The sequence below is a fragment of the Ooceraea biroi genome, chromosome 1 (genome assembly GCF_003672135.1).
Source record: "Ooceraea biroi isolate clonal line C1 chromosome 1, Obir_v5.4, whole genome shotgun sequence".
Lineage (NCBI taxonomy): Eukaryota > Metazoa > Arthropoda > Insecta > Hymenoptera > Formicidae > Ooceraea > Ooceraea biroi.
In genome coordinates, this window is record NC_039506.1 from 7,187,983 (window position 1) to 7,213,292 (window position 25,310).

At 38.5% G+C, this 25,310-nt stretch overlaps 2 protein-coding genes across 11 annotated transcripts in view; one reads left to right on the plus strand and one right to left on the minus strand.

Annotated features, from left to right (window-relative positions):
• LOC105285459 (5-hydroxytryptamine receptor 2A) overlaps positions 1-7,973 on the plus strand; it is a 108,028-nt gene extending 100,055 nt beyond the window's left edge. For all 10 annotated transcript variants that reach the window (XM_011349679.3, XM_011349678.3, XM_011349676.3 and 7 more), the window contains 3 exons: positions 1,543-1,698; positions 2,167-2,327; positions 3,422-7,973. In XM_011349679.3, coding sequence (XP_011347981.1) covers positions 1,543-1,698; positions 2,167-2,327; positions 3,422-3,914 — 810 coding nt within the window. In that variant the 3' untranslated portion in view covers positions 3,915-7,973. The remainder of the gene's footprint in view (positions 1-1,542; positions 1,699-2,166; positions 2,328-3,421) is intronic.
• Positions 7,974-12,067: 4,094 nt separating this feature from the next.
• LOC105285458 (pre-mRNA-splicing factor ATP-dependent RNA helicase DHX16) lies at positions 12,068-16,137 on the minus strand. Its single transcript, XM_011349671.3, has 13 exons — positions 15,999-16,137; positions 15,708-15,911; positions 15,465-15,633; positions 15,140-15,381; positions 14,843-15,045; positions 14,468-14,763; positions 14,052-14,356; positions 13,814-13,971; positions 13,455-13,728; positions 12,885-13,320; positions 12,674-12,779; positions 12,407-12,583; positions 12,068-12,302 (listed from the first exon to the last, which is right to left on the minus strand). Exons 2-13 carry the CDS (start codon positions 15,868-15,870, stop codon positions 12,171-12,173), a joined length of 2,661 nt encoding a protein of 886 aa, XP_011347973.1. The 5' UTR covers positions 15,871-15,911; positions 15,999-16,137; the 3' UTR covers positions 12,068-12,170.
• Between the last annotated feature and the right edge of the window lie 9,173 nt (positions 16,138-25,310).

The following is a 25,310-nucleotide window of genomic DNA, read 5'->3' on the forward strand; positions in this document are numbered from 1 at the left end:
ACGATGCGAATGATGCAGTCTTCGTCATTCACTGCCGCTGACATCGCGTCCGCCACGCCGATGAAATGGAAAAAGAGTCGCGTGGGAGTTGACGCGAGCGAGCGGGATCGCACGGAACTGTATGTCGCATCGTAGATCTCTTTGAATAGCCACGAGACCACCGTGACGCAGGGAAAATACTATTTTATCAATTCGGAAATGGCGCAGGGTATACATGTGGTAGATACATGAAAGAAACTTGATGCGAGTAGAAACTAGAGGCGCGAAACAGTTCGTGCGTAGCAGTTTTACGCAATGTACCTACAAAATGCTGTTGTGTTTGCTATATATAATTGCATTTCATCCTTTTTTATTTTACGTACATTTTATATTTGTGTAATTTCACTTTCTTGTCTCTCCCAGCACGCATACAATTCAAAGCTCAACTGATCTTTGCTAGTGTTGAAGTTTATTCGAAAATTTACTTATGTAATATATTATAATTAATAATACATATTAATTTACTCTATTCGAATTAATATTTAATAAAACTAAATAAAGCTCCATAGAATTGCTCATAAATTTTCATCAATAATTGCGCAAAAACAAATTCCACGTTCTCGTGCACGCGCGCTGTTATAACGAGAATTACAGAGAACACCGTTCATAAAGTATATGAAAAAGGGTAACCATGTATAGGATAAAGGGTAACATATATGTGTGTGAGTAAAGTGAACGGCCAGAACTTTCAGTTCATAAATATAATCTAGCCAGGATGAGACTAGTAAACAATACTCTCAACACGTTCTCTTTCTCTCTCCCCCCCCCCCTTTCTCTGTTCTCCGGACAGGTCGGAGTTAGTTCGAAATTAGCTGAAAGCTTCGATAAACTGCGCAATGGCTAGCGAGTCCGATCGAACTTAACGGCTAACTTGTATTACCTAACTGATAGAAAGAGGCATATCGGTTTCTTAGGTGGCGGATCGATTACGTTATAAGTAATGGGCGGGCAAGAAATTAGCTTGAGTCATGTGTCCGCCAGGGCAGATACGCAGATAGAGCAGGCGCCACAATTTTCTCGGATGAGTGGGCTAATATGCTCTTTGACTCGAAAGAAGAAAGGGAAAGAAAAAGTAGGTTTACGAGCGGATCTAATTAAAAGTTTAATTTTCTGATACAAGACAGTGTTCTTAGTAATGTACGGAGGTCTCGTGGAAAATATAAAATTTATCGGAACAGTAAAGTTCCTTGGAGTTGTCTGACGACAAACGCCGGTTTCTCTCGTGCGATCTCTTTTAATTTCTGAGCTCGAAATGAGGCCGCAACGATGAGAATCTCTAATGACATAATGTCTGTACATAATCATAATGTCTCACACGTATACGCAAACAAATACACGCGCACAAAGAGCAATGGATAAATCGTGAGCGATTCTAATAATAATTAAACGCAGAAAAACGCATAAAACGTAGAAAAAGATTTGAGCTTTAGCTCAACTTAAACGATAGTTTATTTTTAAGCGATAAGATGGTACATTTGTTAAAAACGTCTCTTTTGTCTTAAGGTGAGGAATTCGAAAAGAATCAGCATGCTGATCGCCGCTGTATGGGTAGTATCTTTAGGAATCTCAATAGCGCCTCATCTTGGATGGAAGGATCCTGATTATTTGGACCGCATAGCCGAAGGGACATGTCTCGTGTCGCAGGATACCGCATATCAGGTGAGCTCTTCTCGAGAATTGCGAGCAGATCCGAAATGTTTAGGAAAACGCGACTGGAAATTACTCTCGCGAACTCGAAAATAGATTGCACGAGAAAGCGTCAACGAACTTCAACGAACGTTTACATCTGATGCCCTAAATTACTTAGCCATTTTATAATTACATTTTCATAAATAAATTATATTCATAAGTAAATTTTCATCTTTTAAAGAAGATAATAATTATTTAGAGATGATAATAACTAATTTTCATCTTTAGAGATTTTAACGGAAATGTGTAAAAATGTTATATTATAAGGATACATTTTTAATTTCTTTTTATATTTTCTATAAAATAAATTTTATTTTGTAATAAAATATTTCGTAACTTTATGAAAAAACTATACTTTTCTGTCGCGCAAAATATATAATATTTGTAATATATTTCACACATATAATTCTAAAGAAGAGAATATAAATTACCTTGCAGATTTTTGCAACATGCGCAACGTTTTACCTTCCACTCTTAGTCATCTTATTCTTGTATTGGAGGATATTCCAAGCAGCGCGAAAGAGGATCAGGAGACGGCCCGGCACCATTCTTCAGCCACCGCGTGAACGAAGGGGCATCCTCAGGCTCGTCACGAGAAGGTAGCCCTTTTTGTTCTGTTTTTCATTCTTTATCATGAGATCAGGTCGCTTCTTCAGGTTTCGAACAATAATCGAACGTGTCACCTCTCATAGTTGCAATAAGCTTGCAGGACCGAAAAGTGACAGCGTGCGCTCAGTCACGCAGAGTAAATCTCGCAGGCGAGCTACTGAGAAATGGCGTAAATCCTTCACGAGATTTAGTCTGCTTCCCTATATCCTGCCGCAAGAACGCCAGAATTTTTTTCGTAGAGCCCGTAATTTCACCTGTAAATAAATATTCTTAGCGCGCAGTATTTTATCTCAAGTGGCTTAGGATGTTATAAGAGTTTTTATCACGACGTATGGGTAGTGCAGGACATTGCTACGAGACAAAGGTATGAGCTTACCTGTTGATCTCTCTGTCATAAGCAGAATTTTATCGCTATTCAGTGGTTGCATATCTTTTTAGCTTTATCGCTTTCAAACTAGATTGTGTTTAGTGACTATGAGTCTATAAATCTGACATAAATCATCTTTAATTAAAGCGCAAATATTATATAACTGTTTGATATTGCCTTAAATCAAAACTGCTATATCATTATTTATTTTTGATATATAAGTATGACTGACCTCACATTTTCTCTGTTGTTCTTGCAATTCTATCATTCATTTAGTAATCTTATTATAACAATCATATCGATATGCTGATATCTCGTTAAATTTTCTATTTGTTCAACTCGCTTTAAATTTCTCAGAAACACGCATGAATTGATATTTATATTTATAACTACCTACCTACTTACATATTGTTTCTCCTTTCTTTCTCATAATTCTCTCACATTCTGCTTTAACTCGATGGCGTCTTGACTCTCTGGAATTATTAAAAATATCATATCTCACTATTTATCAAGAGAACATAAATATACGTCCTTGACAGCCTATCTTCTATCTAACATCGCCTCTGCAATCCCTTGCCGGCGGTCTTTCATAAAAATCCTTAATATCGGCGTCGTCATATCAGCCGCCAGCATTATTCCCGCGATAACAAGTTGGCGACAGAATCAGCTTCTCTCCCTTTTTCCTAACCAGAATAATTCTGATTTATTTGGCCGTAGGCCGCGCGAGGAGTCAACGGCATTCACCATCACGAGATCCACACCGGATCACTCGTCCATCTCGCCAGAGAAGTCATCGTCGTACAATGGTGCGAACGTAACGCCGTCGGCGACGGTGACCCCCACGGCGGTCTCGACGACGACCACGACGACCACGTTGACGAATCCGACCAGCACGAGTCAGCAGCAGCAGATCGTAAAGTGCACGAGACACACGCGCGAGACGATCGAGTCGAAGCGCGAGCGTAAGGCGGCCAAGACCCTGGTGATCATCACTGGCGCGTTTGTCGCGTGCTGGCTGCCATTCTTCCTGGCCGCCCTGACGCAAGCCATATGCCAGACCTGCAAGCCGCCTGAGCTCGTGGCAAGTGTGTTCCTGTGGCTCGGATACTTCAACAGCACCCTCAACCCCTTGATTTACACTGTGTTCTCGCCGGAATTCCGGCAAGCATTCAAAAGGATGCTGTGCGGTGGTACCCGGGGACTTCGCTGACAGTGGATTTAATTCCCTCGCCGCGTTGCGCGCGGCCGGGAAAACGCGTGAAACTTGTACATACATATGCATACATACATACATATATACATACGTACACGCGCGCATACACGTACATACACTGGCATGCAGGCATATGTGCTCACCTCCGGAGAGTTCTTCTACCCTTCCCGGTGCTGCGTGTGTTATCCGGATACTCGAATCTGGATGTTACTACGTTAAGTGGATACTTACGCTTGGCTACCTGCACGTGCAATATCTAGATGCGATATCGAAATCGACGATTGGCACAATTAATTAATAACGTTTTTTATTTTTGAGTGTTTTTTCATAAAAAGGGACTTCAAGAAAATTCCACATTTTGCTTTCTGGTTACACTGTTGTTCTATTTCTATTTTCTTCCTATATCGTCTACATTTTTTATTAGTGGCGCAACGCCGTCGTCAATTTTAGGATGTATCATTTAAATCAATCAATATTCGTATCTAGATTGATTGTACCGGCATCTAGACACGACGGTATCCAATGCAAAACACTGCTTTTTCCCTTTACAGCTGTTCAAGGTAGTCGGACCGCGCGCCGTTACTCTCATAGGTATTTTTAACGAGCTTCGCTCGTTCCCGTAAACATTAGCTGAATTTAATCGAGATCTCTTATTCGCGGTTAACGTTAACTACAGTTAATATAACAGATGACAGATCCTACATAGAATGTTCTTGCGAAACGCTTCCTTGTTCGGCTTGTGGGACGCAGGAGAATCAAAAAGAATGACAATGGCGCAATATTCCTCGCGATTATTCGAACAAGCGTGAAAATATCACAATGTAAAATGGACATTCAAATCCATAAATTTCATTCATTGAAATGAAAGCCAGAACGTTTTAACGCATTAAACTGGCTGACATACATGTAATATATATTTACATACAATGAAAAATCCTGTCGCTCAATAAATATAATTCTATCGGCTACAATTATCGAGTTTTGTTATTGTAACAGAAAAATGAATAAACTAAAAGCTATATAAGTATCTGAGATATATATAACTCGTAATTTTTACTATTTTATTTAAACATGAGCGAAAAAATAGCAAGCGTGAATCGTAATCGTAAAGTAAGAATTGTGATTTAACTGCCTATAATTACTCACATTTAACATATGTGATATAAGAAAAAATCAAAGTAAACGAGTTAAATATCATATTTTATTGTCCATCAAAAACTTTTTTAAATACGCTCTGCCGTGGAAAATCGCGAGGAGTGTTTGCTCTGAAGTGTAATTGTACAGTATTGTGTAAGCGCGCGCGATAGTGCTTAGCGATCGTACTTCCGAGCGACACTGTTAAAATAGCTATGTATAAAAGTTTTCAATCTTGGCTCGTCTCCAAGTTACATACGTAACGACGTCTAAGTGTACATTAAACTGAAACGTGATGAAACGGATACGTCGCACGCACCGATAGATCCTCGTAGATTTGTCGCGATTGTGTATAAATGAAGCTCTCGTTTGAAGAGATAAGAACGGCAACCTCAAGCTCGACTGGTATTAGGATCTTACGCTTTTTAACTTGGTTCGAAAGTTAAAAGTACTTGGAAAATTTCCCAGGTGTAAAAGATTCTCGCCGCCTTATTAAGGTTTGCTTATGCAACTTTTCTCATACAGAGTTTTTTAATAAAGAATGAATAAAGTATCCGCCACACACAAGAGCAACAGAATTGAATAGAAAGGTCTCTCTTATAATATCTCTCCTATAATATCTCTCTTATAATATCTCTCTTATAATATCTCTCTTATAATATCTTCAACGATATTTCAAACAAATTTATTTTCGCGAACGATATTGCAGCATATACTGCATGCTTACTGTAAAATAAAGAATAAACATTGAACGACGATAAATGAATACAATATGCCTGAACAACGACGTAAATACGCGACGTCAACTCATATCATAAATAATCTTAGAATCAAAAAGCAATTTTGCATAAATTACCTCTCTGTCTAAATGAAAAATTATGTGATACATGAAAGCACGGAGTTTCCCAAAACCAGTGGTAATAATTGTAAGAACAGATTATATGGAAAATATTCTAAGACAAAAATTCTTTCGATATATTCTTGTGCGAGTGCGTGAAATTTCAGCTCTGTCATTCATGAACTTTAATCGTTTCTCATTTAAAAATTATTATAGCTTAGCGCGACATTTTCGTATAAAACTTTTTGTCTTGGAATATTCCACAGAATCTGGCCTTAATTATTATTACCGATGGTTTTGGGATATTCTATATAATTTCTAGCCTTACCATTCAATTCTGCGTCTTTTAGCGAGCGTGTTTGATTTTACGTAATAATAGAATGTAATATCCACATTAATATTACTACGTGATGACGCATAATGTTTAATTTACAGAGCAACGACTGATCGATATATATGTTCGCGTAATGATCGAATAGGAATTGAGAAAAGCTTTATTTGTTTATATAATGTCTACTTTCAGATGTCAAATGTAAGTGCACGCGTATTGATTTCGTTTCTACTTACTAAGCCGCTGGGCTTGCTCTACTTAGAAATAAAAGAAGATAGTTCTAGACTAATCATACTAATGTAGGCAGATTGTGATAAACAGCGACAATAGCTTTTTCTTCGTCAGAAATGATAAGACTTTATTTCATCAAGAATTGACTTTTGAGATTTGAGTACACGCAAACATAAAGTAGCGCTGTGTTGCTTAAAAATTTATTTTTAAATTCATTCTCACTTGCCATTTTATCAACTTTATTTCTAATCCATTTTTATTTGTATTGTCGGTTTACTGTTATATTAATTGTTATATTAATTAATCAATGTACACTAAATACTATTTATTCAACGCAATTACTTTATTACTTGTTTCTAGATTTTGAAAAAATTGCACAAAATTATATTAATTATTTGGTGATTACAATTACTTGATAAAAAATCAGTTTCGTTACTTCGATTAATTTGTGGATAAAGTCTTCTTATTTCTAATGACATTGTTGCTGAAATAATGACGGCAATATCGGATACGCTTGCGCTATCTAATTATGTCACTGGTCGTCGTTCTACTCATGCGATATGACCGACATATAATAAAATATGACGTTTTGTTTTCACGTTCGTTTTTTTACGTAAATGTCCAAGCAAAACGATAACACGCGTTGTCTGCCGAACATTTTCAGTGATTCAGTAACGGAGATGGAAAGTCATTGACGTTAATAGCATGAGAGCTCAAGGAAAGCGGGGAGAAGTTATCCCACGAACATTTATCACCGATACTAAATTTCATCGCAAATAAAAAATAAATTTCGATCTGACAAACGTAGCTTCGCAGATTGAAAAATATCAGAATTAAAAGGCTCGATGACGTTTGATAATCAACTCAAAAATCGATAATGCCGGCTCGGTTACCGAATAAGCGATGTTTGATGTGGTTAGTACTCATTAATAATGTTCTGTCAAAGTGCCACAACAAAATTGATCGAGAGTAATTTGCTTTTGTGATGATATGGAATAAGCTTCGGCAATACATGCGGCAAAATGTTCAGTGGATAACGGAATATGTTGGGTTGATCATGTGACGCTTGTAAATCAACAAATAATCGTATCAAACGAGATCGTTCAGTAACACCACTCTGTATATCTGCCATGTGTAAGCGATACGAATGAATATTGACAAAATTAGCACATCGAGATGAGAATGGGAGAATGTATCAAAATGAGGCGATAAGTCGGCAACAAGTATTATCCAGCGAATTAAATCTAAGATTGCATAATCATCCAGACGATAACTTGTTGACATAAATGCCAGGTATGTTCACTTGAAGACTTACGCGAGCGTAGGCAAGCAATGCGGTAAAAAGAAACGAAGGAACAGCGTAAAGTAAGAGGGAAGAGTTAGGAGCTGCGGAAATAAAACAAAGTGCGTACATGAGAAAGAAAAAGAAAGAGAAGGATATATTTACAACGATGCTTCAAGTGTGTATATCCTTGCAACCGTAAAGTGAAATAAATGACGGGAAAGTTTGGAGGAATTTGCTTGAATGGTGTCTCTGTGTATTTGTAACATTCACAACATCAGTCCCAACTTCCTTACAGTTTCATCTCGCATTGTCACAGAAGTAACGGCGCTCCTCCTCACTTTTTCTCATTTCATTACCCACTTTCCTCTCATCCAACTTTTCCGATTACCATCTATCATCAGCAAAGTATCTTTTCAACTCCCGTTTAGAAGGCGTCCAACGTCTCGAAAATTACAACTCACATTTATATCTCGCATGTTTTCCTCGCGCTCGTAACGTGGACTAGTCCCGAGACAATGTTATATCGAACAAATAAATTATCATAATCAGATGGATGCATCTAAAGCGCAAAGGGAAAAAATGTAGGTCTCCTTGTGACGTCCGCTCCAGAGTCTTCCGGACGTTTGCATTACTTGTGGGACGTTGCGGTTAAGACGTGGCACTGGCAGCGTCGCGACGCCGTAATACACAGGATATTAACTATACCACATCGCTCGATATTATGTTCGTTCTGCATTTCGGCGATGTGATATTCCGCAGGATCGTTTGTGCATTACATAAGTTAATGGATGCTACGCTGCGACATGCGAGCATGGAGATCATCATGGAACATCCGCTAAAGCAATTATAAGGCTCCGGGATTATACGCCAGTGTATACAACTAGTATTTCATCCTGGCATACCAGTTCAAGCATTTACTGCAACTAAAACCGTGGAATGCATTCCTTCGGATATTAATGTGCACCATTTACTTATCGCGCGGCGACTCATCTTCTTATCGTGTACGGAATATTGCAAAATCCGACGATATTTCGTAGCCAGATTCGTTGATAACGTATAGTTTATTATATAGCATTTCTAAGAAAAATGATAAGACATACAGCTCTTATTGAATCCAGTAAGATACATCACTCATTAAATTAATTAATTAATTAAGTAAATTAAAAAAGTGGAGAAAAATATCTTAGAATTGTTATACAAGAAGAATGAAGTTAAAATGAAGTTTAACTATTTATACTTGTTTTACTAGAGCATGAAAATATGACGACTAAATATTGACGATGTTATGTTCCTTATGAAGAATTCAACTATTTACATAATAATCACAGCTCTGTTCCATCTAAAAATCTTTCAAAAAATTATGGTTCGATGGTTAGGATGACCACGTAACCACTCGACATTTTAATAGGCTTAGCGACACACATTGTCATTACTATGAGGTCTTTTATTATCCATATTTTCAAAATTGTCCAATTCATTTTGTAAATATCATTAGAAACGTCAATGCTCTAAAGGAAATCAAGTAGAAAAATTATAATCAATTAGCTTATATGTTCCTAATAGCACCGTAAAAACCGGTAAAAATATTAGACAGCTCAATCTTTCTTTTACAGAAAAAAAATGGAAAATTTGGAATTAATAATATATTAAAATGTCGAATTTAACATGATATGATATTATCAATAAATTAATAGTTTTAATCGAATAAGATTTTAAATTGTACGAATTAAAAATTAACAATATTACCTTCATCTTTAAAAATATGATAAAACAAGCGTATGCGAAGATTATTTTTTAATGTACCGATAATCTAAAAATGTCTCAACAGATTTCTATCTTTAATGTCACCTCGTTGCCGTACTAGCAATAAAGGAATATCTGCGTGAGTATGGGAGTATACAGGTAAGAAAAGACATGCGAAATCGAGCGTGAGTAGCGACGTCATGGTAGATATTTTGTAGATACTCATACAGAGAACGAGGGAACTAACGGAAAACTGGACGAACATCACTAATGTTAAAACATTGACCATATTCGCAAATCTGCGTGAAGTATTCGTTATTTTGTCTGAATAAATTATAATTAAATTAAATATAAATATGAAATTAAATAGCTAGATGAGAAATAAATGTAATAATTATGATGTTCACAAGCGCAACATACTATGAACGAGCAATTGAAAAGCGGAAATTAAGTTTTAGAGCTTATATTATTTCAGAGCCTTGATCAATTTAAATTAACAAAATATAGAATTCATGAATCGCGAAGGATCTAATATTCTCGCTTTTATTCTTTTAGTCACCAAGAAAATACTTATAAATATAAAGGTGATGGTACATTAGATTACGGATCATCATTCTCTCTTACATAATGAGATCTTGGTCGGACTTATACTTTTTTTCAACATTCATCAGCAGCATCGGCAATAGATTAGTGCGATGGCACAGGGTCTCAAATTGAGAGCAGATCTGAATCATCATGCGGACAATCAACGTCTCGTGTGTAACGCTGGAATTGGCGCACAACATCAAAGTCACACATTGGAATAACAGCGTAGGCATGAAGATATATATCGACCATACGTCAAAGGGCGCCTAATCATATACCGGAAAGCTGCACGTCCACTACCAACATGTAAAATTACGCAAAGGGTATACATATAAGGGAATATCGCGCAGGACTCAGAATCTCGCAGATGATCGTGACCTGTTTAAGGAATTTAAATTGTCTTCATAAAATAAATTGGTATTATATTTCAATTAAATTTAATATTGTGCAATTAATGCACTTAAGAGTATTGAAAGCAGGTTCACATCAAATATCGTGCTTAATTATACTTAAGAACAATATCCGAAATGTGCTTAAGAAAAATTTAAACTCTGTATACATTACTTAGAGTTATTCTATTTTCAGGGAAAATTAACGCTATAAATCTAAATAAAACAAGAGAGAAGAAGAGGAGAGAGAGGAAAAAGTTTATCTTACGAAAAGATACTGCCCTTCAGTCAGACTAGATGATACATAGAGGTGCTTTTAAAAGATTATTTCGCGAATAAAAATAACGGTGAAAAGAAGAAGGTAGATAAGAAAGCTCGTTACAGCTCTCTTTGCGATAATTCGTTAAAATTACACAAAAATTAACGAGATTGGTTTTCTATTCTATGATCCATTTGGTAATTGTATACCTCGCGTTTCGGTCGAATTTTGCTTGGATCGATACTTTATGACCCTCTTTAGGGATGCAATTCTCCCTCAGCAGCATCTTGTTCAATTATCTTCCCGCAGCTATAAAGAGATGCACGATCTTGCGAGAAACGCTGTCGATCGAAAGAAATATAGGTAGCACTTGTTCACGAATTGTTCACGAACTAAGTTCGCCGACATGAAGAAGATGTTCACAAGACCGTAGAATACAAACGTATTCAGCAGCGTGATCATAAAGACGAAGTACAAGTTATACATTCAATATTTCAGCAAGTTGACAGGAAAATACACCGGTTGCTAGTAGACGGTGTAATTGAACAGAGCGAATGACACCGGAAGTATGTGCATCTTTCTAGTGTGTGACTTCCTCTCGATATCTCCCGATCATCGTCGTGTGCCGATTGCTTGCATAATACAATTATATATTCCTGTTCTTATTATAAGTATTATTTTAATTAACAATTATAGTTATAATAAATTATAGCATCATCCTATCATTGTTACTGCAGATAAATGCTTGCCTCAAGACAAGAAGCAATTTTCACATCAAATTTAAAAGTCGAATTTAAAAAGATATTTAAAAGTCGGACTAATCGTGAAATGAATCGAGAACGATGATAATTCTAAACGCACTTTTTTCCTTTCTTTTTTCTTCTCGCGTGTACATTCGCCATCCGTCTTCTTCAACATTGTTGCGGAATTTCTATAATAAGTCTTTGTAACGGCGACATAAATGCATTATTAACAGCCACCGTATATATAAATTATATTCCCCTGCATAATACAGAACGTCTCTTACGTTACGTATTCGAAAATTTCCTCGGTAATTACACGTAGCTGAAGGAATTATTTATTTGCAAAGTAACCCTCGCATATTGTTGCATTATCTATGATAGCTAAAAGGGACGAAAGATAAGAAAGAACAGGGACGTAAAATACAGAACACGACAAAACTATGTCGCGTGTACATTTCTCAGACTATCTATGTCACAATGACGACATGCGTGCGTGTGCGTATTTGCTTCTTTCTTCGTTATATTCGTTATACTCAAACACAAATTACGCGATACAGAATCGATGCATTTTCTGAAATCGGGTGAAAATTTACGGACATGCAATGCAGACAATTGAAAATGAGTAATGTTTCTACTTTATTTATACACCGTAAAAACGGGGTATGTACAAAATATAATTTAACTACAATGAAGAAGTAGTGCGAAAATCGTCTTTTTAATTGGTTCCGTCTGGTTGTGATCTGCCGGCAACTTTCGGCATTTTCTTGTTGGTCGAGTCTTCCAGTTCCTTAGGCTTGTAATAATGAGGCGCCACTTCCAATAACCATTTACTTTCTATTTCCGTTACCTGAATAACATATATAATATTAATAAACAACGTATAATATCGCTTCCCCACAAATGCGACATGTTAATTAAACATAAAACAATTACATTTTCCTGTTTACGTACCTGACGCATGAACTCCTTGGTAGTAAAAACCAGCTCGTGATAAAGCAGCCAACGCGGAAGTTCTTGGAACAGGGAGCTATTCGGATGTATCGCGACTGTCTGATTATGTTTTGCAGTCTTGTAGTGGCCTCCTTTCGACAAGCGCGCCACGTGGTAAAAATATCCAGCCGTAATAGCCTGAAAGAAAGTTGCACCGTGTATCATTTTACGTAAACATAAATAAAATTGTCTCAACTCGCTGTGACTCGCACATCACACGATACATACTTTTCGAATATTAATTGTTTCCGCAATCCCTGAGACTAGTTCCATCTCTACGCGTTGCATCAGGCCCACCAGCTGTTCCCTAACATCCCTCGCGCGTTTCATGGATCTGGGGAACAAATTTCAGCAAATGTATTTATAATTAACAAATAAATAATTTATTATAAACTTAAATTTCTCATTCTTATAAATAAATTTCTCGTTAACAACATACCTGTGTTGTATAAAATTTTCGTAACACCAATGCGTACTGAAGTCGCTCTGCGCCCACTGATTGTACACGTTGAGCAGAGTGAGATGATCACCGCCAGGTACGTGAAAGTTCTTCCGTGCAGCATCCGCATGTATAATCTTATCCTTTGGCCGATAAAAGATTGCGCCGTTCACCGACAGCATGGCCGCGATGGTCGCCACCTCTTCGGAGCAACGATATTTCTCGCTGGCCAGCAGCATCTTCGCCATCATCGGATCGAGCGGGAACTCGGCCATTCTACGCCCGAGTTTCGTTAATTCTCCGCGATGATTCAACGCGCCCAGCGCGTACAGCTGCTCCAGTGCTAAAACTAGCGTCTCATGTGGCGGAGGATCTAGGAAATCGAAGTGCACCAGGTCGTTGATGCCGAGGGCCTTTAAAGTGAGTACTGCGTTACCTGCGAGCACAAAGTCATTATTGACATTAGTCAATTAATTTTGTTGGTATCAATAAAATATTTTTGATAAAATTTAAGGCAAATAAATATGCGATCTACAATTTTCTCCAGCGAGAAGTATCATTAATTCTCACCGAGATTAATCCTCTGAATTTCAGGCACAGTATTGTCTTCGAGCTCATGCTGATATGCCCAGGCTGTGTACAGCCGAAAGCACTTTCCAGGCGCGACTCTACCCGCTCGACCCGCTCGTTGATTCGCGGACGCTTTGCTAATAGGCACGACCATCAGGCTTTCCATGCCCGTGCGCGAATTAAAGTTATTCTGCTTGGCAAATCCTGGATCTATCACGTACACGATGTTGTCTATAGTCAGCGACGTCTCCGCTATGTTGGTAGCTAGCACAACCTTGCGAATAAATGAGGATTAAACTTCCGCGTGTTCGAATCTCGGGAAGCTAATTTACATGATCCTCGAATAAAGACGCCTTTACCTTTCTCGCTCCGGGCGGTGTCGGCTGGAAAATCTTCGTCTGCATGTCGCTCGGCAGATTTGCGTAGACGGGTAAAATGAGAAGTTCCGCCAATTTACTTCCCAGTCTTCTCACTCTCTCCTGCAGCATTTCCTGGCACGTCTCGATCTCGTCTTGTCCTGTACGCAGAGATACATCCCGTTGCGTATCGCGTAACGATGTTTCGAATTAATTTTATAATTCCTCATAAGATACTTACCGGTCAAGAAAACCAGTATATCACCAGGCAATTGCGTCGTGTGTATTTGAAGGATTGAGACTACGCATGCATCGATATAATCAGCCTCGGGCGCCTTCGTGTAGTAAATATCAACGGGGAAACGGCGACCAGGTATCCTAAATATCGGAGCGTCATCGAAGAATTCGCTGAACTTGGTGGCATCCAACGTAGCCGATGATATCAGTAGCTTCAAATCGGGACGAAATCTCGCAATATCTTTCACCAGTCCGAACAAGATGTCGGTGTGCAAAGTGCGCTCGTGCGCCTCGTCAATTATCATTACGCTGAAATTTGTTGATCATTAATTATTTAATATTCTTTAATTCCTTTAATTTTCTTATTCCAAGTTTTTTTTCATTTCCCTAATTATTCCTTACTAATATAAATAAATGTACCTGTACGATGCCAGATCAGGTTCACTGAGAAACTCTCGGTGCAACGTACCGTCGGTCATGTACTTAATGCGGGTACGGTGCGACGTGCAGTCCTCAAAACGAATGGCATAGCCGACCTCGTTTCCCAGCTTGACGGCCATTTCGTGGGCGACTCTCGCGGCCACGGACATCGCTGCTACTCGCCGCGGTTGCGTGCACCCAATGATCTTGCCGTCCTCTGCAAATCCAGATTCGTACAGATATTGCGGGATCTGCGTGGTTTTCCCCGATCCCGTTTCACCTTCTATAATCAAAACCTAATATTTAAATGTGATGTCTCTTGCATCTTGCGACATTATCGATCATCGAAAACTCTAGCATCCACGTTCTATTCACCTGATGATGCTTGATAGCTTGAATGAGATCATTTCTGAACGGATAGATAGGCAGACTCTTCTTTGTCTCCTGTATCGTTTGCAAGGTCTTAACGTGCGGCGGTGGGCTTGCCTCGTGTTTCTTATCCTTATCATGCCCGGGCATACGTAGCGCCTGAACAAATTCTATCTCATCATCCATGAGAAGATCATACTCTTGCTGAGCTGCAAGGGAAGATTACAACAGAATCAAGCTTGAATTAAGAAGGAACAAGATTGCGTAAACATTTATATTTGCCTCCGTCAACTTGGTATATACCTTTCCTATCTTTGGCTCCAAAACGAAAAACAGCTGACGACATCTGATCCGATTCCCATTTGCTTTGTTCTGACTGCGGTGGCTCCTTGTCCACCACATCGGGTTCTGGTTCCACCTTGCCCTTTTCGAGAGGTATATGATACCGCTGGATGCGTTCAATCTCCCTGGCTTTCTCATGCTCCTTCGCCAGATGCAATATCTGTTTCTTGTGAGCTCTCTCTCGTTTCTCGCTCTCTGTTAAGCTGCATTAAAAAGAAATAATTACTTATAATAAGTATAATTGTGAAAATTGCAGAAAAATCATGAGAATTCTCTGTAAAATTACATTTCTTCTTCAAACAGATATTCATCGTCAACAATGTCAGCCTCTAGTTCAGCCACTTTGTCATCTTTACGCTTCTCCAAATATTTTCTACGGGACTCAACGCGCAGTTTTGGCACCAGCTTCTCTCTAGTGTCGGTCCCCATAATCTTGAGCCTCTTTGCCGCTTCAGCTGCAACGAATAACAAACGATAAATAATTCTTTCTCCTTTGATGATTTATAGACATATTTTCCGAACAACTTACCAGCTCCAGAACCAGCAGGCATAGCAATTTTGCGTATTTTGCTCTCATCTTTAGCTTTGAGACGACTAGCGAAGCTATCTCTCTCTTTAATATCTTTTTTACGACGTTCCTCTTCACTGTCACTGTCCTCACTTGAGGTTTCTTCCCTCCTGTACTTACTCATTTTGAAAACCGTAGAGGTTATATCTTCACAAGCTCGCTAAACTATACACACAGAAAAGTACTGTTATTCAGAACATAGCAACAAATAGAAGACATTATATATAAATAAAGTGACAAATATATACTTACACAATAACAAATTTAGTAAAATGAAACTGCGTACGCAACACTAGATTTGTTATTATTCATTAAATACATCACAGATCATACATCACGTCAAACTCGATCAAGGTATATATGTATAAGAAGAAAAGTTCATGATATTTTCTACTGTCGGTAAAATATTTACCGGTAAGATATTTACTGTCAGTAAATACCAACACTTAATAATATCAATTTCAAACTGTATTGAATCCTATAAAGTATAAACTAAAATAATAATTATTATGTATGAATATCTACGCTCAATAATAAAACTAAAATAAAGAATTCAAACTTAAAATAAAATTAACTATACATATATAAATTATATATTCATACATATACGCTACACAATTGTATTGCAAAATGAGTATTACTTTTTTTTAAAAAAAGCTAAATAAAACTGTACATTTTACCACTAATATAATACTCGAAATATTATGTATATATATTTATTTATTGTATATCCATAGTTTAAATTTGCGCGCAGACATAAATAAATTCGTGAATAACGTGAGCAAGATTCCACGTCGCCCACACACGCACAGACAATTTTCCTCCCAATTCATTTTTCCTTCCCGGATGAGAATCAGTTACTGACCGAATAATTTCATGCATACTTGGCCAGGGGTCTGCCCGTTACGTAGAAATGCAATTTTAATTCTTTGTGTATATTTGTGTCATATTATTACAATGCGGACAATCCTACCAAAGTTCATTCACAGTGACTGCTATATGAGTGGGGCGCCGATACGTGAGGTCAATCGACAAACAGAAAGATTATTGATGACAATAAAGAAAATGTCTTTGTCTTGTTATCACAAATAAAAGGAGAATTCTTAAACTCTTAAACAATTTAAAACTTGATCTATATATTACGTCACATCTGTTTTCGCTTTGCTGCAGACTTTTCATTATATAATCTTCGTAATCTCTTCTTGGAATTTTTCTTTAATGAGTTTACAAAGTTTAGTAAAACTTTTGTTATCTAAGGAATCAATGTGATTTAAAGTATTCGAAGTAACTCACGTATACTTCATCTTGCGCTTGTTATACTGACGTGAGAAAAGGAAAGAAAGAAAGTAATGAAGAACAACTGAACAACAAATGAAGAAGTTACACAACACATATAGATATACATATGCACGCCTCTATATTATATCAGAATGATGTAAAACTTGTCAGAAATCAAGAGAAGCGGGCATAGCACATACTTCGCAGCTGTCAAGCTTTCACAAATTAAAGAGGAGCTAGAAAAGCAGGCCAGCTAATTCCACGTGTACGAGAGTACAATAATCTTCAATAGTCCGATTTTTATTACATTATCTACAAAATAATATACTTAAATAAAATATATATAGTTATATTCATTATAGTCTTATAGTCTTTGGAAATTATATTAAAACTAAAGTTAACAAATGTTTTCAACGAAAGCACCATATAAAGATAGACAGAGGAAAAACGATACCCATTATAAAATGACTCGCAGGATCTAACGGCAACATTGAGAAACGTCAGGTTGTTATAATCGTACGAGGAATCCGCCAATGCATCCATCACGGTCTTTCATGAGATTCCCTATAATCGCTAATAGCATCTTAAAAATCTCACAAAAGGTCTACCATGACCTACCTGTCTACCTGCATTTTTCGGGCAGCATCATTTATCTTCTACGTCTATTTCATTTCCTGTTTATTTCAATCTTTGACAATCTTTAGCGCATCGTCTAATAATAATTTATTGCTACTCAAACGTGTTCTTCTTAGAAAGTAAACTTTGCGTTTAAATAATAAACGAGAAGAAAGCGAGTGATTAATTTATCATTATTCGAAGTGAATTATGTATTATGTATAAACTATAGTAGAAACTCTCTCCCTAGTTATAACCAATCGATTTAATTATCTACGTAGTGTAAATAATTATATAATTATATTATAAATGATACATGTATAATTAAAGCATAGTAAAGCATAATTAAATCAATTTAAACATATTTTTTAAATATGTAAGTAAAATTTAATTATTAATGATATATAGTTATTGATTAAAGGTCTTATTTTGTATTTGTTGGCTAATTTGATTTGGGCTTGTAATAATAATTATATGACAAACATGTGATTGTAAAACATCAGTGTTTACTCCAAAGCGTAAAAGAATACAATAACGTGGATGCACCCATCATAAGCGCGATTTAGCATAACAACGGAAAAAATAGTAAGGCATCGGTACATCTTGTGTTTAGTGAATGCAGCAAAAGTATGCACGTGCGTGTACAATTGCGAGATTCAGTTATGCCGCGCTGATCAGTTCTCGGTTACGTTACATCCATTAATAAAGCGAAATGCAGGTGGATTACACGCATTGTTAAATATAAATGTAACGGTGAAATAAGAGGAAGTAGACTGTGCAATATCAAGATATTAATCGATATATACATACGTGGTTGTTATATACATTCATGTTATTTCAATTGTTAATGGCAGCATGTATTATATTATTTATGGAAAACATCTGTTCCTGGCAAGGAAAGGAAGTTTGAAATTTCATTGCAATGTAATTGCGATTCCGGGTGAAATTCTGGCATTTTTTATGACGGTTCGACGTTCTTGAAAGTAAAATATCTAAACAATGTAAGTTCAAATGACAAACAACTTTTCGGAGACTGAAAGGTTCGAGTGTTTATATCCCTATTGCCTCTTTTCTGAAAACACTCTAAAGATTGCTTGACTCATATTAGGGGATTTACGGGAAGAATTACAACTAAAAGCTGTGCAGGTAGACACGCCAGGCCGATTTACGAGGAGAACGCATTACAACTAAAAGCTGTACAGGTATCAGCTGCGCAGGTAGACACGCCAGGCTGCAGAAAATGTTGATGGGATAAAGAGAGAAAGATTCAAATGGGAGTGGGGAAAGACTATTCTGTGTGGAACACCAAATGGTGGTAGAGAGTCCGGCATGGTGGAAGTCAGCCACGAAGACGTGACGTACATACTCGACAGTGTACAGTGCACCATGGCGTAGCTATGGCATAGTTAAAGTGGGAGAAACCGTGTATGACCGTACTCAGCCGTGAGCCAGTCCCGTGTGAACGACCGTGAAGTGAACCTCGGATGGTGCACTTGGGACCTTGAGTCCTCTCTGCTCCTACACTCTCTGGAAGTGCTTCCGCGCTTCAGGATAGTCGGCGACGCATCGGCGAGTTGGGCCGAGGAAAGTGAACGGTTATCAGTGAGTTCTTCATTGTAATTGTCGGATTTTTTATTCTCAAAGTGTGAAGGGAGGGATTGCATTTCTGGCATTGCTGCACTTGATCGTTCTCCAGGAGAAATTTGTTGGTCCAGATTCTTGTTCGACAATGTGCGTTTCGCGGATGCCTGCAGTGTGAATCGAATGTGGAGAAATCGCGCCGAGATTGTTCCAAATGTGAGATATGAAAAATCTGATGCTTGGACAATAGCAATTGATTGGTTGTTCTATGTGCTAGTTAATGATATCTAAAGTGAGAAATTAAAGAGAATTGTTGCCTTCGATGAAATCATTGATCCATAAACTTACTGTATTGTTTGCTAATATTGTATTTTTGATAAAAGACATATAAAAGACATTTTATATTTCGATTACTTAATAAGTAGAGCTTGAATTTTTATACAGTCTATATTAGTGAAATTTGATAAATTATTTATTCAGATATATCTTCTTTTAAATAATACTTGGTAGGTTTGATGTCAATGTTGATAAAAATATTTTATTAAATCTATCGATTTTATATTGACATTCAAATTTTGTATACGTAGTTTATTTTAAAAAAGTGCTCACAAATTCATTTAAAAATTAAGAACAAACAAAGAGTTGATGAGCAATAAAAAAGAAAACAGTGAAGTGCAGCGAGTTAAAGTGAAAATACAAAAGGAAAGAGACTTTGCAGCAAGGGAACAGAACTAACCGCATAAGGCAGGCTTAAGGTACTCTGGGTATTAAGTTAAAGTCCGGCGCGGCGCTTTGGCCGAAAACCTGACGTGAACACCGGTCTGATCCGCCGCCAAGTAGGTCAACCGGCGTGCGCGAGAGTGCGAGACTGCGAGTAAGAGAGAAAAAAAAGAACAGAAAGAAGGATAAGGAGGGAGGTCGGAAAAGGAGGAATGGTGTGCTGTAGGCAGCGCCCGTGAAGTCGACTCTCCTGATGACCGCCGGCTCTCTGTAAGTTTGTGATCCAAAATGGCGGACATCGGCAGGCACCACGGATTACTTCGAATCGACAACGGCCAATCCGGCTTCGATTGCACGGAATTCTGAAGAAAGGCGACCCACCGCTTCCTCGATATTCATACCACTAATCCTGTTAACACGACAGAAGACGATGACCATGGCGGGCCCGACTGGCTCGAAGGTCCTCGTGGCCTTGATGATCCTTGCAGCATCCGGTAAGTCGAGGACAGGTTGAGATAGGGTAGTGAATCACACGACGGGAAAGTGGGGATGGGACAACTAGACTTACTTCGTTTTACAATGAATTCCAAATGGAAAAGATATTTACATGAAGAAATTAATTGCAAAATAAAATTAATAAATATTTCATTTATTTCGTTAATTACAAATTACAATTATGCATTACAGTCAAGTGTAATAGCCGCTATAATATGTAAATGTAATAAATATAATACAATAGCATAAATATAATTTGCGAGAGGTATAAGAATTAAGAAATCATTGGAGATGTCAACGATCGCACGACGTCGTCGCGGCGACATTAACGCTAACTTGAGGTACTCTCGCATTATTATAACGTCGCAGTCAGACTCCGATGTGAAGTATAACTCACCGAAAAGCACAGGTACCTTGAACCTGGCTAATTTGTAAATCAGCGAGGCACTAGGAACCGGTATTTTGACCTCCATCGAAAATTCACACAGGTTCAAGAACACGTTATATCGACACTTCATTGCACATGATCATTACGTAATTCAGGATACTTCAAGAATTCTTCACTTCAGTAAATATAATATATCCGCGCGGAGAAGAGTAAGAAGAGTAAACCGTAAGCGCAATTATCGCGATAGTTAAACGTAATCATGTGCAAGAAACGTTGACGCTTATTATCCGAAATGTGAAAAATCTATGCAAGCGCTGATGTGCAAGCAGAAGTACATCCGGTTCTGCAGAAGGTGCGTCAGTGCTACCATAGAAGATAAGCGTTTTAGTATGCACACCGTGCAGTGTGCATGTGTGTATCCTCAATACTAATAATACCAATACTTAGCTCGTAAAGCAAATACATTTTATACTGTAAACTCATAATTATAAGACACGTACGATAATTTCTGATAGGAAACGACTAATGAAAACTTCTATGTAAGTCATCATCATATCCGCAGCGTCCCGGTAAATTTTAATTTTGTAACTGTCAACGGAATCATTGCTGGTTGGAAAATTGGCGACTGCGTTACAGGCGCATCCGGCTGTCGACGCTGGAGAAAGCTGCGAGCGTGACGCGCGCAGTTACGTCCGCGCGCGTAGTCAGATTCTCGGGAATTTTCTCATTTTAAATTAAAAAGCTGGCGACGATTACGAAACGCGTACACGCAATTTGAAGACCCGCATCATCAAATTCTCCGGATCGAACAAGCGACTCGACGTGTGGCCTATATTTTTTCTATTCACGTTACCGCCCGCTTCCAAAGCGAGTATGGAAAAGTAAACCGACAAAATACGAGTAACATTTTCTTCATCATGATACATGGTTTACATGCGACAGATGTTCAATATTGAACCATATTGTTTTAAGTACTTTTCCTAACGAACGCTTAATATAAGCGCTATATGTATAAACGGATGGAGCTATTGTCTTCTACGTCGCGTTTGGTGAAACGCCGAAGTTTCAATGTGTAGCGTACGCTTTCGTTTTTTTCAATTTATTGCACGCCAGATTATTCAGCTCTACTGACAGATATGTAAAGTAGACATTCCAGTCCATTACAGACCCTCAAGCACTACCCTCGTCAAAAGTCAATGCAAATTTTATGAATTTATTTTCGTTTATGAATCGAGTGATCGTTATAACGTTTCAGGTATTTTCGCTTCGCAGTGTTTGTAGCGGTATTGTTAAATTTCATATTTGTTCTCATGTACATGATAATTTCATGTTACAATCGGCTGGAATTTACGAATTATATCTCTAAAAATAAAATATCATATTTTTATCGGGTTGTCAACTCGCTGTGCGCTATATTTAACACGCTTAACATTTATATTATAATGCGCAGGATATTATAAGCACATTACACGTTTCTTTTTGGAGGCAGAAGAGTTCATCGATAAACGCGTCACTCACGCGCGGCTTTCATGAGACCCGCTATATCGGGCTTCCCATTTGCGTAAGGAGAGATATTTGCATGAAACCACGCTAACGTCATCGCAAAGGCGCGGGCAGGAACGACACCGCGATACGTATCCGGCATAGAGTTTCATCACTCCCTGACTTTCGCCGAACCGCACCAACCGTGAAAGTGTCACGAAATTGCTATGTATAGTACAACAGAAATGAAAGACCAATTTTCTCGCCGGGAGGATCGAGCCGCTCCGAAGCGTCCGCTCGAATTTTCGAGGAGCGAAAGTCGCAACAGTTTGCATTGCGCGCAAAAACTAACGAGATTGCGTGGATGGATTGCTCTACGTGAAAAATAAACGCGGAATGGACCGGACTGGTCGTTCGCATGATGAAGACGAGACCCATCCCGTGAAACGTCAATCGCGAACGGTCGCACAAAACTGCGATCGTTTCGCGAGAGAACTGCAGTCCAGAGCGTTTGTTAATTGCTTCGCTTGACCGATCCGTCGAAATGATAATTTACAGTTGACATTCATGAACTATGTGGAGCTAAACGAGTTCGCGTGCGTTCCCGTCACGTCACGACTACTATAATACCTGCAGCAGCTGTTGCAAAACGACGCGTGCTGTTTTCAGATGGTATCACTTTCACGCGACGTCCACGTTCGTGCGACATCGATTTTACATGTAACTCGACATTCCGCTTCGCGCCGAATTGCAGCACGCGAATGCGGAATGTCACGTTGGAAGTTCCAGCGAAAAGAATAAATATTGGGCTGGGGAATAGGGTACCGTTAAGTCTGCCGTTACCGCCTCGAGAGACGGCACATAGCTCGGTCTACACGTCCATGGATAACCCCTGACAGGTTTCTTTCGCATTCTTTTAAGGTTGTATTAAACGAGGCTCATCGACAAACGGTTGAACTTGAGAGCAACTTGTCTATTTATTAAACAGAGTCTGTATACTGCAGTTATTACGTCGCTTCTGTCTATTCCTTATGATATTTCTCATTGCGTCTGCTTACTTACCTGCGCAATTATTTCCTCAGAGAAACTAACGCACGATGAAAATGAGATAAATCGTGAAACTTTAGCGTAACGCTTCTTTCGTCGTAATCACAAAATCTTTTTGCCATTAAAATCTCCTTGTTATTTTATTATAAATATTTTCGATTGTGAAAAATATATTAATTATATCTAAAACAGTGAAACCTGACGAAGAGAGAGAGAAAGATTGCATCGAAGAAAATAACCAAAATTTATCGTGTACGATTATTTAAAATACAGGTCAAAATCGAGTATCAATCAAATCAAAACAAAAGAGTGCATTAGCACCACTGAAATTCGTTGACTCGTGCAGTACAAACAATAAGATGATTACTCGAGATCCAACGTAAGACGTTCCCGCGCGCGTTTTATGGGAAATTCATTGGGGCCGTGGGAAGCGGATCAATCCTCTGAATTAGATGGGGCGAGTCGCGGAGACTCTCATGCTTAATCGGTTACACTTGTCGAGGTCACCCGTGCGTGTAATCGCGATGATGCCGTTCTTGGGTCACTATCGTTAATAGTAGCAGTACCATTGGCGATGGTGGAAGTCGGCATTCGAGACCGGTATTATTTTTTCTGTTGATCTTCCTCGCACGTATGAATGCCAGTCCTGCCGGTTCGAAACGCGTCTTGCCGCGCAAACTTCGCTCCTCTCACGTGTCGCGACAGGAATATATGTGCCAACAGCCATCCTGCTTCTTTTAACATCCTCCAGTTTATTACCAACATCTATTTGTCGTGCGGTTCCTACAAGTGACTACAAAAACTTTATCTTTATAGTTCCGCTTATATCTAGCCTTCTATTATTAGCAGCGTCCGCTCGGTTGCAACCGTTGCTAAAAGACGTGACATAGTTAATTTTAATGTGCCATTTCAAGTCTCAGTCTAGCTAAGAATTTATCGCAAAAGAAGATTCATCACTTCCGAGCAATCCTTGAATTATTTTGATTTACGTCATCCATAATATCATATCTGAAAACCTCAAGAAACATATTTTAAAGTAGTAAATCTACTTCAGGTATGCCGGAAGAACACGATCTCGTATAGGATATGTATCCACATTCCTATGTCTTGCGTATCATACGGCATGTCAAATGAGAACATGGAGCAGATATAATTTATATTTTAGAAGTCGTTTTCACGCGGTTCTCGCTTCTTGTGCAGTCCCAATCTCCTGGTGCCCCCAGGTGGTCCAACGTGAAAGAAGCTCTCGAAGAAGCTAATTAGCGAAGTAAAAGTACCGCCGCTATAGATCGTTACGCCGCGTAAGATACTCTCTCGTGCATTCGTTTGCCAATTATTTCGAGTACGATTGCATGCGAGCGAGCAAGCGTTTTGTCTGTCTGGCGAGCTGCGGGTGTGCCCTGCAGTTCCTGCGTCTTCGGCGCAGAATATTCCGATGCCCCCGAGGGTTTGTTCGACGCGCGAGAACCTTGGCGCGACTGCATTCCGCTCGTTACAGCGCGGCGGTGCTTGCTATGCGATTCACCTACATTCTCACGGCTCTCCTAGCCTCTCGGTTTGCATCGGAGGGACCGTAGTGCCCGTGAACCCCGTTACGTGTTTACAGCCTGCGCAATCTGTAAAAATATCCCTCATTAATACCGCCACCGACGGAAAATGGTGCGCGGCCGAGTGAACGGCTCTCCCGGTTGCAATTTTAGAAACCCATTTCATTCACGCGGGTCTTGTCTTGATTGATACTTGTCTCGATGATATGTCGATTTGTTTATCGATTTTGTCAATTTTTATATCGTTTTAAATCAATTTTTGAAACGTGCTTTGCACACAGTAGTTTATTTAAACTTTATATTTAAATTTTATAATAAAAACGAATTATCAGTATTATTAATATAATTTATATATTTATACATATAATATATTTTGAGTGTGGCAGAAATGTAAGAACAAAGTTTGATTTG

What these genes read in the sequence shown, in the direction of transcription:
- LOC105285458 (XM_011349671.3), bottom strand. Translation starts at nt 15,870, where the DNA reads ATGAGTAAGTACAGGAGGGAAGAAACCTCAAGTGAGGACAGTGACAGT. An exon ending in CACCGCCCGGAGCGAGAAAG is followed by an intron (nt 13,729 to 13,813) that starts GTAAAGGCGTCT and finishes TTTATTCGCAAG; the next exon opens with GTTGTGCTAGCTACCAACAT. An exon ending in AAACAATTAATATTCGAAAA is followed by an intron (nt 12,584 to 12,673) that starts GTATGTATCGTG and finishes ACTTTCTTTCAG; the next exon opens with GCTATTACGGCTGGATATTT.